The sequence below is a fragment of the Neomonachus schauinslandi genome, chromosome X (assembly GCF_002201575.2).
Source record: "Neomonachus schauinslandi chromosome X, ASM220157v2, whole genome shotgun sequence".
NCBI lineage: Eukaryota > Metazoa > Chordata > Mammalia > Carnivora > Phocidae > Neomonachus > Neomonachus schauinslandi.
In genome coordinates, this window is record NC_058419.1 from 17,619,224 (window position 1) to 17,631,096 (window position 11,873).

Consider the following 11,873-nt stretch of genomic DNA (forward strand, 5'->3'; position numbering starts at 1 on the left):
CCCCCCCCCCCCCAGCCCCCGCCCCTGCGGCCCCTGCTGAAGCCTTCGCCCAGGACTCCAGAGGGGCGAGCCCTCTCCCACGGTCGGGTCCACTGCTCGAGTCTACGCTCAGCTAAGACATCTTCCAGTGGTCTCGCGGGGCTCTCTTCTGCCCACGGCACACTGCCCTCCTCCTCCCCCTTCTCCTCCTCCTCTGGGGTCTGGCCTGGCACCATATCCGGGCACAGAGCAGGTGCCACGTGGTTTCTGGCCCCTTTTGACTTGATGCTACAAAGTCCCGGGCTAATGGGGTTTCCCCAAAGCAGAGGGCTGCCGGGGAGGGATGTGACTCGTGGGGAAGCCACCACCTAGTTCACAGCGATGCCAGCACCTCGACCCCCCAGCGGGCGGTCCCGGGAGCTGAAAAGCCCTGGGTCAGGCCTTTCCACCAAGGGATCGGGCCTGTTCGCGTCCTGAAGTCAAGCAGCCCCTTTCTTCCTTGTGGCATCCAGAACCAAAGTCCTGGCACAAATGCGAGTGACAGGCACTTTATTACCGACATGTCATCGCCTACATGGGGCTGCTCTGCCGACAAGATGAGTTCTCCAGCCACTTTGCAAATGCCTGAATTATGGGTTTACTCAGTCTCTCACGCTGCCAGGCTCAACATTTTCGTTTTCTGCTCTTGTTACCCTTGGCATGGTTCCGGCGCTGGGGAAGGCAGAATTCTCCCAGGCTCATGGCTCCCTAGGGACTCCAAAAAATACCTTGCCTTAAAGTCCAGCTCTTCTTTGGTCTGTAGGAATCTCTACGCCCTCCCCTCCCCCCAACCTGCCCACGGCGCCATCCGGTTCTCTGGCCTGCGGATAACGGTGGAGTCCACGTCCACATCTTGGTCCTTGTTTTCAAAACCATTTCCTAGTGAAATTTCGTCATTTTGGGAAACAAGTCTGTCAGGAAATCATTTCAGGCAAAAATCAAATCCACAGCACTCCACACAAATAACAAACAGCCTGCAAAGCCCTTCAGTGGGACTCCAAGAACTGCCATTTGGAAGGGAGGTCAGGAAGTGGAGCGTAAGCATCTGGTGTTCTAAAAGCCTGGCCTGGGGGCTGTGCACAGATGTGAGAAGCCACAGGCTCTGGGGCCTGGCCTCTGAGTACCTTCTCTTTATTCCCCCCCGCCCCGCCCCAGGATTGATTTTTGGCCACCGGGGCACTGAGTCACCCAGATCTCAATTAACACTGGAAAAGCTACTCAAACAGATTGACTATTTATCAGGGTGATGGGCCATTTTCACTGAGTATTTATTTTTTAATTAGCCAAAGTGCTAATTTGCTTAGCATTTCTTGGCATAATTGGTGCTGAGAGGTCTTTGAATCTTCAGATGGTCCCTTTTGTCACTCACTTTCCAATTCACTCTGGCTCCTTGGGCATATTGCAGAGATGGATTAACTCCGTATAGTCCAACACCTTTGTTTCCTGAAACTAGTGTGAAAACAAGCACTTTGACTCCTGGAGTGTCTCAAAAAGAAGACGAGTTAACAATAGTAGACTCTTCTCAAAACACCTTTCGTTGAAAGAGCGCAGCGTGTTTCACGAATGTTAACTACTTAAATCTCCCCCCACACCTGCATCCTGAATCCAAGCCATCCAGATAGCTCTCCCTGGATGAAATGTAGTCCCATCTAGGGTAAAATCCCCATGCGGAAGCTGTAATTGCTGGAGTTGCAAGTTGATGGACAGTTTTTGGTCAACATCCAAAAAGTTGCTAACGCTGTAATGAGATCTTCATTGGAGGTCCCATTGGATCAAGATCTCCCCCCCGCCGCATCTAATTGGAAAGATGATGCTTCTAGGCCTGTGTTTCTCAAGTGTAACCTATGGTCTGTAAGGTGCCTTCCCTTTTCCAGTGGCTGGCTTAAAATGCAAGAACAGGATGTGCTGATGGTTGGGTGAAGATCCTAGCCAGAGCAAAAAGCAAATGGGAGGTGGAGACAAAGGCCAGCCAAATTCATTCCGGTTCGACTGCTAAAAATTCCCCAGATGTTAACTAACAGAACTGGGAGTCCTACTCTCCTGCTGCTGCCACGGGCCTGGGCAAAAGGGATGTGGCTGGTAAGGGAATCCAGCCACTTGGTATAAGAAGGAAGCTGTGGGACGCGCGGCCAGCTCAGTCAGTAGAACATGCGCCTCTTGATCTCAGGGTCATGAGTTCGAGCCCCACGTTGGGAGCAGAGATTACTTAATTTAGAAAAAGAGAGAAGGAAGACGTGAGGAAGATGTGACCACGGTGGGGGGTGGGGGTGGCCTCATTTCCTCTTTTCATCATTCAATTTATGGTACATTAAGAATTCTTCCAGTCTGGAGCGCCTGGGTGGCTCAGTCATTAAGCATTTGACTTCAGCTCAGGTCATGATCCCACGGTCCTGGGATCCAGCCCCGCATCGAGCTCCCTGCTCTGCAGGAAGCCTGCCTCTCCCTCTCCCACTCCCCCTGCTTGTGTTCCCTTTCTCACTGTGTCTCTCTCTGTCAAATAAATAAAATCTTTAAAAAAAAAAAAAAAGAATTCTTCCAGTCCGCCTTATTCCACCCCCCCCCCCAAAGGCACTTTCCCTGACACCCCTTCTATAGAAAGGCAAGGCTCAAGAAGTTCAACATGAAGTGGATTTCTAGGGTGTTGGCCCCCGGGGAGTGATTTGCTTGCTTGTTTGTTTTTACCATGGCTCTCCATCCCTTGGGGAAGCTTGACTTACTTGGCAGCTGACCTTGGTAGAGCCTTCAATGCTATCTGCAATCTTATTTTTGTCCTTAGTCATCTGCCCCTCCTGTTCACCACAATGATGACGAATCCGAGACTTATCACTCTGCAAATCTCCAGCCCCGCCTCTGCTTCCTTCACTCTTAATAGGATGCCTTGCAGATGTCCTTACAGAGATACATGCTATGGAGTATGAACTTTCTTCTTCCTTCCCCTGTCTTCAAATTTATCTGTAGGTATGTGTTTCCAAAACTGTCCTTTCTTCATTTCCCTCCAGTGTCAGCAAGGGGTGTCCTACCTCATCTCCAGTGTCTTGATGTCAGTCCCTCCCCGCTCTGAGCCCTTGATACATGGCTCATCATGTCTACTTTCTATGTCTTCAAACTCTCCCTCTCTGCTTACTTCTACCCCCCCATGCCCCATAATTAAGTCCCAATTTGGGGGAGTCATCTTTCACTTGCCCATTAAATGGGGGTTCCGAAACAGGGCTCTGTCCTAGGCTTGCTCACAATCTCCCTATTGATCTCATGTACTCCCATTGTTCAAATACCTCCCAAACACCAGATTTCCCTCTGATAATATCCACTGCTTTCTCCCCTCATTTTCTTACGAGCTCCAGGCCCGTAATTCCAAATGTCTTCTGATGACAGACAGCTCCACCTAGATATCCTGTAGGCCTTTCAAACTTTGCCTGTCCAAATTGAAGACATCTTTCCTACCTCCCACTCTCGACTGGGTCCTTTACCTGTTTTCCCTCTCTCAGTTGATAACCACAGGGCATTCACATGGCACTATTCATAGTAACTCCCAGATGGACGCGACACAAATGTCTGTTCACAAAAGAATACAATACGGCATTGAGAAGGAAAGAGCGATTTCTATTAAAAACGCATGGAGAAATCTCACAATGTTATGCGAAAGAAGCCAAACAAAGGAATATATACGGCAGAATTCTATTCATACAAAGTTAGAAGACAGGTACAATTCCTCTATGGCATTAGTTGTCAGGTTAGTGCCTACCCCTGGAGGGGGCTACGTGACTGGGCAGGGACCTGAGGGGCTTCTACGATGCTGGTAATGCTCCGGTTCTGATCTGGGTAATGGCCACCTAGCTGTGTTCGGACTGTGAAAATTCATCAAGCTGCCACTTAGGATTTGTGTGTGGTTTTATGCATATATTCTACTTTGTTGAAAATGCGTGTCTTGACCAATAGTAGCCATCTTTGCAACTTTTTAAGAGTTCTTCTGTCTCTGAAGCTTTTAAGGTATTTCACATACGAGTTGTCTCTTGAAATCCTCTCCTCCATTTCGAGGACCGTTTTCATCTCTTGCGTGGTCTGTTGCTGTTCTCCAGATGGGGCTCTCCACTCTTCATCTGTCTCCACCCTCACTTCGTCCTCTCCACTAACACCCACATCTGTTCACACCCTCCTCCTCTACTCAAAATCCTTTAGTGGATCCTCTTCAGGGAACAAAAGGCACGGAAACATAGCCACGGATTGGAAGACGAAGGTCTAGGAGAAAGAGGTGTCAGTGAGGACACTTGGCAGCTGGGTGACACAAGGGAGGTGTCCTGAACAAAAATATGAAAGGCAAGAAGGTGAGTAAGCCCTGGAGGGGAGTGATGGGCTCAGATCAGGCCATATTGAGTTCGAAGTTAGTGGCTGACAAAATTGGGTGGAGGATCCAGGTCTAAAGATCTAATCCAAGATTCAACATGCGGGAACAAGTTGGGTACATAGGGGAGAGTAGTGAATCAGCACGTCAGGTCAAACCTACACAAGGGGAGACCGATTCTAAAGAGCAAGGGGTGACTTCTCATCGGGTAATTTGACTCTGAAGGAAGTTATCCCCTCCGCTGGAGTTGATCACACCTGAAAACTCAAATCAGTGCAGCAAATAATAGCTATGTTCTACTAACTCAGTGCCCATTCCTCAGGACGTACAGCTGGAAGGGCCACCCAAAAGCTCCAGTGACTCCCAGTGGCCTGCAGCCTCCAGGGCTGGGACTTCCTTCCATCAGAGTCGCTAATAGCCGGGAGTCCGCAGAAGAAACCATAGCCCTATCCCAAATCCTCAGCTCCTCCCCAAGGACAATAGGGCTGAGAAAGAGACACTGTTCCCTCTACTCTGTTATGGCAGCAAGGGCACGGTGCTGAGGCCCTTCTGTGGACCTTACCCTAAAAGGTACCACCTCCCACCAACCCCTTTTAGATCAAAACTCTTGTTTTTTAATCTGCCTTTAGTAAGTTCGCCAACCCTTTATTCTTCAGCCCACAATAACTCTTTTTTGGTGTTTATTATATAGTGCCCAAATTGGGTTGGGGGAGAAGCAGGTTATCATACATCTATAGTATGTTCCTGTTTTAGTTATAGGAAATATATATATATTTCAATGGTTATATAAACACATGAAAAAAATATATATATATATGAAAAAATGGGGCACCTGGCTGGCTTACCTGGTAGAGCATGCAACTCTTGATTTCAGAGTTGTGAGTTCAAGCCCCACATTGGGTATGGAGCCTACTTAAAAATATATATATATATATTAAAGATTTTATTTATTTATTTGACAGAGAGACAGAGCAGAAGCAAGCAGAGCAGCGGGCAGAGGGAGAGGGAGAAGCAGTTTCCCCGCTGAGCAGGGAGCCCGACGCGGGGATGGATCCCAGGACCCTGGGATCTGACCCGAGCAGAAGGCAGACGCTTAACTGACTGAGCCACCAAGGTGCCCCTACTTAAATATATACGTATATATATTATATATGAAAAAAATGAAAGGGAATATACCAAAATGTTAATAGTAAGTGTCTTTTAGAAATGAAATTGTGGGTAGTTTTATTTTCTTCTTTGTGTTTCTCTTTGTCATATCATTTTTAAATGCACATACATTATTTTTTTAACAAGGAGAAAATCCCCCAATGTCTTCTTTTACTCAAAAATTAAAAAGCATTTCCCGTTAACAGCACAACCTCCCTGAAGATAGCAACTACAGACTCTAAGGAAAAAAAACTAAAAGAAAAAAGAAAGAAACCTGGAGATTCTGGAGAGTAAGAAACAAAACAAGGGGCGCCTGGTCAGCTCAGTCGGTGGAGCGTGTGACTCTTGGTCTTGGGGTTGTGAGTGTGAGCCCCATGTTGGGTGTAGAGATTACTTAAAAAAATAAATAAATAAAATCTTAAAAAAAAAAAGCAGGCAGATTTTGGATGGGAGCTGAAATGGGGAAGAAAGGACTGGCATGGGGTGAGTTTCCATTTTTACAGCTTATAGCCTAATCCCAGACTACTGTTGCAACATGGCACAAGACAGCTAAAACTCCCAATAGAAAACCTTTCTGGCCTGAAGAACCAGATGTCAGAACTCAGGGTAACTACAGCCACTTGAAAATGCCAGGAGAATCCAGGAAAGGAGGGAAGTGGAACAGAAAAGCTCCATATTCTATGAATAAACTTATACTTAGCCAAGGCCTCTGGCTGACCCCAGGACCCTTGAACCACACATGCCTAGGGCAGAATCAAATCACATTACAGCTAGGGCTAAAAGATTTGAGCCGATAATCGAGCTGAGCTGGTGAGATAGACTTTGCCGTCTGAGCCTAACCAAGTTAATTGCTTGCTAAAACAAAAACATCAACACTTTTGGAGGAATATATGAAAATCCAGAGTCTCTGCAACCTAACAATTACAATGCCCAGTATATGATTAGAATTACCAAATATACAAAACCAAAACCAACAAACAAAAAACAAAAACAGGGGTGCCTGGGTGGATCAGTCGTTAAGCGTCTGCCTTCGTCTCAGGTCATGATCACGGGGTTGTGGAATTGAGCCCCACATCGGGCTCCCTGCTCAGTGAGAAACCTGCTTTTCCCTCTCCCACTACCCCTGCTTGTGCTCTCTCTCTTTCAAATAAATAAATAAATCTTCAAAAAACAAAACAAAAAAATAGGGAAATGTGACCCATCCATTCTCCCAAGACAAAAGACTATCAGTTGAGCTCAACACAAAGATGACCCAGAAATTGGAATGATCAGACAAAGACTTTGAAGGAGGTATTATAACTACAGTCAATGAGTTGAAGAAAAATATGCTTGTAGCGAATGTAAGAAAGAAGGAAATCTCAAAAAAAAAAAAAAAGGAAATAGAAACTATAAAAAATGAATGAAATTCTAAAACCAAAAAATATAGTATTTGGGGAAAAAACCTTGAATGGACTCAAGAGCAGCATGGAAAAGACAGAGAAAAAGTGAGCAAATATGAAGAGATCACTAGAAATTCTCCAGTCTAAAGAAGAGAGAGAAGATCAGAAAATAAAATGACCAGAGCCACAGGGATCTGTGAGACAGTATCAAAAGATCTAACATATAAGGAATTGTCCCAGAAGGAGAGAAGAGGGAAGAAAAAAAAATTTAATAATGGCAAAAACATCCCAGAATTTGGTGAACACCAGACCGGATAAATATGAAGAAAACCATGCCTAATACATCATAATCAAGTGGATGAAAGCCAAGGAAAAAAGTAAATCTTGCATATCGCCAGGGAGAAACAAAATATTATGTATATAGGGGAATGAGCACTCAAATGACCATGGTCTTCTTCCCAGAAACCAGGAAGGACGAAGACAGTTGGAACATCTTTAAAGTGCTAAAAGAAAAGCTGTCAACCCAGAATTCCATAACCAGTGGAAGAATCCTTCAAGAGGACAGATGAAGGGCACCTGGCTGGCTCAGTCGGTAGAGTATGTGACATTTGATCTCAAGGTCATGAGTTCGAGCCCCACCATGGGTACGGAGATTACTTAAAATAAAAAAATCTTTTAAAAAACGAATAAAGATGGGGCGCCTGGGTAGCTCAGTTGGTTAAGCGGCTGCCTTCGGCTCAGGTCATGATCCCAGGGTCCTGGGATCAAGCCCCACATCGGGCTCCCTGCTCAGCGGGAAGCCTGCTTCTCCCTCTCCCTCTGCTGCTCCCCCTGCTTGTGCTCTTTCTCTCTCTCAAATAAACAAATAAAATCTTTAAAAAAAAAAAAAAACCAAAGTAAAGATGAAACAAAGACATTTTCGATGAAAGAAAACTAAGAGAAACTAGTTGTCAGGAGACCTGGACTATAGGAAATAAGTTCTTCAGATAGATGGGAAATCATACCAGAGGGAAACTCAGAAACTCAGAAAAGAATGGAGGACATAAGCAATAGCACCCAAATATAAACTCAGTAATCAAACTATTTATTTAGCCAAGAGGTCTTGGTTTCACGACGGCTGGTCTGTACTGGGATGGTGACTTCTCTCTTCTGTCTTCGCCCTTTTTTTTTTTTTTTTTAAGATTTTATTTATTTGATAGAGAGAGACACAACGAGAGAGGGAACACAAGCAGGGGGAGTGGGAGAGGGAGAAGCAGGCTTCCCGCGGAGCAGGGAGTCCAATGCGGGGCTCGATCCCAGGACCCTAGGATCATGACCTGAGCCGAAGGTAGCCGCTTAACCAACTCAGCCACCCAGGGGCCCCTCTCTTCGCCATTTTTAACAAAACCCGTTGCTTTTCTACTTGTCCACAGGGGATACACGTGCACTGCTGGATACCTGGACACTTCCAGTTATATCTAGAAGCAAGTTACAAAATTACATGCTTATCACGACCATATAAAACTCCAATGAAACGTGTTTGTTAAGTTTTATTGAATTCAAAATAAAAATTATGATGAAATAGTATTTGAAAACAATTATAAAAATGATGTTCAAGCACAATATTCAAAGAATTGTGGTTATAATGTTACTTGTTAATGCAAATTGGTATGACCTTCTTGAGAAGCGAAATGTTAACAAGAACTTAAAAATGTTCATCCCACTTTTGGAAATTTCATTCATTAAAAAAACCAAGAAGGGGGCACCTGGCTGGCTCAGTCGGTTAAGTGTCTGACTCTTGAGCTCAGCTCAGATCTTGATCTCAGGGTTGTGGGTTCAAACCCCATTTTGGGCTCCATGCTGGGCATGGCGCCTACTTCAAAAAAAAAAAAAAAAAGAAGAAGAAGAAGAAGTAGAAGCCCTGCCTATGAAAGTGTTCAGTTCAGTATAATGGCAAGTAGTGTGAAGCTGAAAACAACCATTCCCAAGAGGAGGGAGATGACTAAGTAAACAACTGTCCATTCATAGGATAGAATGTCAGGGAACTATTGGGGCACTTAGGTGGCTCAGTCAGTTAAGTGTCAGACTCTTGATTTGGGCTCAGGTCATGATCTCAGCGTTGTGGGATCAAGCCCTGCATCAAGCTCTGTGCTGGGCGTGGAGCCTGCTTAAGATTCTCTCTCTCCTTCTCCCTCTGCTCTTCCCCCTCCCTCTCTTTCTCTCCCTCTCTTAAAAAACTTATTAGGAAACTATTGAAATACATTATGTGAAAAATGAAAGCATATAAAAATGTGTGTACTCTGATACTCAGTAACAAAAGCAAATTACAAAATTACATGCTTATCATGATCATGACAGTACACATATATGCATTAATTCATTTGAAAAATTTTATTGACCATTTACTTTGTACCAGGCGTTGTACTATGTGTAAGAGACGCAAAGGTGAAAAAAACATGGTCCCTGCTCTGCAGGAGATTCAGTCTAAGTGCAAGTCATACAATCAAAGTGAAAAGTGTGGGGCTCCTGGCTGGCTCAGTCAGCGGAGCATGCGACTCTACATCGGGGATGTGGGTTCAAGCCCCACGTTGGGTGTAGAGATTCCTTACAAATAAAATCTTAAACAAAAGTGAGAAATGTTATAATCCACAAACTGCTTTTGGATGGCAGAAGGAACATTAAAGCCTGCTGAAAAATAAGGGAAGACTTCACAAAGGAGCTAAGACATAGGTGGACAATAATGAAAGGGAATATAAAGAACAGAAATCCGTTGTAGCAAGGTGGAAAGATTAGGAGTCATTTACCTTTCCACTTTCAAAATCTTTATAATGTTAAATGCTTTCATAATAAAAAAAAATGGAAGCTGTAAAAATAAAACCTTTTATATCTGGCCACTGTGGGAAAGCTGTATGTGAAATAAACCACAAATATATTGTAAAAATAAAGAAAATACATTTTGAAAGAAAATGTAGACGGTTTTCTGGGCATCTTCCTCCTCCTCACTTCACATAGGGATGGGCCAGGCAGCTCTCCTGAGTGGGCAGTGACATTTCCTGCCCCTCTCCCCCGCCACATGACACTTCACTTACAATGTCTACCCCAAATGGTGGTGGACTTACCTCCTTCACTAGGATTATTAATAGTCTGGAGCCCCTCAGTTTGGGGTTTTTGTTTTGTACCTGAAGCTAGGAAGTGGCCATGCCAGCAGAACTCCTTAGATTTCCAGGAGGCAATACCAGTTTCGTGGATTGAATGGTTGCCCCACAAAAAGATGTGTCTGTGTCCTAACCTCTAGAAACTGTGATTACGACCTGACTTGGAAAAAGGGTCTTGGCAGACACAACTAAGCTAAGGATCTTGAAATGAGATCATCCGAGATTTAGGATGGGCCTTCTAAGAGAAAGGCAGAGGAAGATTTGGGCTGGGACACAGGAAGAAAGCTGTGTGAAGTTGGAATCAGAGACTGGAATCATGCAGCCCGCAGACGAGGAACGCCTAAAGCCACCAGGAGCTGGAAGAGGCAAGGAAGCTATGATGGTTAATTCTAAGTGTCAACTTGGCTGGACCACAGGATACTGAGATACTTGCTCAAACATGGTTACTCTGAGTGTTTCTTTGAGGGTGCGTTTCTGATGACATTAACATCAAATCAGCACACTTTGGGTAAAGCAGATTGCCCTCCCTAAGGTAGGCAGGCTTCATCCAAGCAGTTGAAAGCCAGAATAAAACAAAAAGATGACCCCAACCCCACCCCCAGCAAAAGAGAATTCTTCAGCAGCCTGACTTTCAACTTGATAGGAGACATTAACTCAGGCCTTCAGCCTCAAATTGGAACATTAGTTCTCCTGGGTCCCTCCCTTGCCAGCTCACTCTGCAGATTTTGGACTTGCAAGCCTTCATATTCCTTATGATGAATCTCTCTCTCCCCATAGAATATATATAACCTATTGGTTCTGTTTCTCTGGAGAAGCCTAACACCTAAGGATAGTCTTCTAAAGGCAACAAGAGGAAGAAAACTCTGTTGACACCTTGATTTCAGACTCCTGGCTTCCAGAACTGAGAGAATGTGTTCAAATGGTCTTGAGCCTTCCACTTGGTGGTAAGGGACAGAGGGAGAGGGAGAAGCAGGCTCCCAGCTGAGCAGGGAGCCCGATGCGGGGCTTGATCCCAGGACCCTGAGATCATGACCTGAGCTGAAGGCAGACGCTTAACGACTGAGCCACCCAGGGGCCCCTTCCATGGGCATTTTTACGTCCAACACAGGAGTCAGGGACATGTGCAAGAGTAAGAAGGCACAACGTCATGGAAACACCCACGCAGACCTGGATTCAAATCCTGACTCTAGCACTCACCACCTGTCAGGAGCCGGGGTGGGGGGGGAGTGTAAGAGCCTCACTTAACCCCCGTGAAGCTATTTCCGCAACTAAGCAATGAAGCGTCCTATGAGGAAGAGACGTCATGTAGGTCACGTGCCTGGCCCACAGTACTAATGATAAATTGTGCCTCTTCTTCTCCCCCCAACCCCTCCTTCTCTTCTGTGTGAGCTCCACAGGCAATCCCATCTGGCCTGACATCCCTGACTCCAGCCGGAACGCCTGAACCATTTCTCCCAGCTTGTGTAGTGAGCACCCTGTTCTTGTCTCAGGAGAAGGTACCCCTTTACCCCACCCCACCCCCCACCAAAATCCTATTCCTCCTGAGAGCACAGCTCCCACTCCCCTGCCCCAGGAGGTCTTGCAATGCCCAGGCCAGGGTCCTCCCTCCCTCCCTCCTCTGAACCCCTAGAACGCATTCCCTGAACAGCTCCTCTGGCTCTTGGGGGCTTCTACCTTTTGCTCCTTCCCTTCCTGTCTGTGCAGCCAGTTCCCAGCATGCAGTCAGGCAGTTTGGGAACTGGAAACCATTTCCCATAGAAACAATGTGATGGATGATTGTCAGACTAGCGAAAAGAGTACTCAATACTCGATTGGGCTTTGAGCTTCTGGAAAGCAGGCCTCACATACATTCCAAGT

The 11,873-nt window shown here is 45.7% G+C and overlaps 1 protein-coding gene across 1 annotated transcript in view; it reads left to right on the forward strand.

Moving 5' to 3' along the window:
• Positions 1 to 7,522: 7,522 nt before the first annotated feature.
• The window catches only part of LOC110575422 (40S ribosomal protein S12-like), an 8,019-nt gene continuing 3,668 nt past the window's right edge, over positions 7,523 to 11,873 (forward strand). Inside the window, exon 1 of the mRNA XM_044911922.1 lies at positions 7,523 to 7,526. Coding sequence (XP_044767857.1) covers positions 7,523 to 7,526 — 4 coding nt within the window. The remainder of the gene's footprint in view (positions 7,527 to 11,873) is intronic.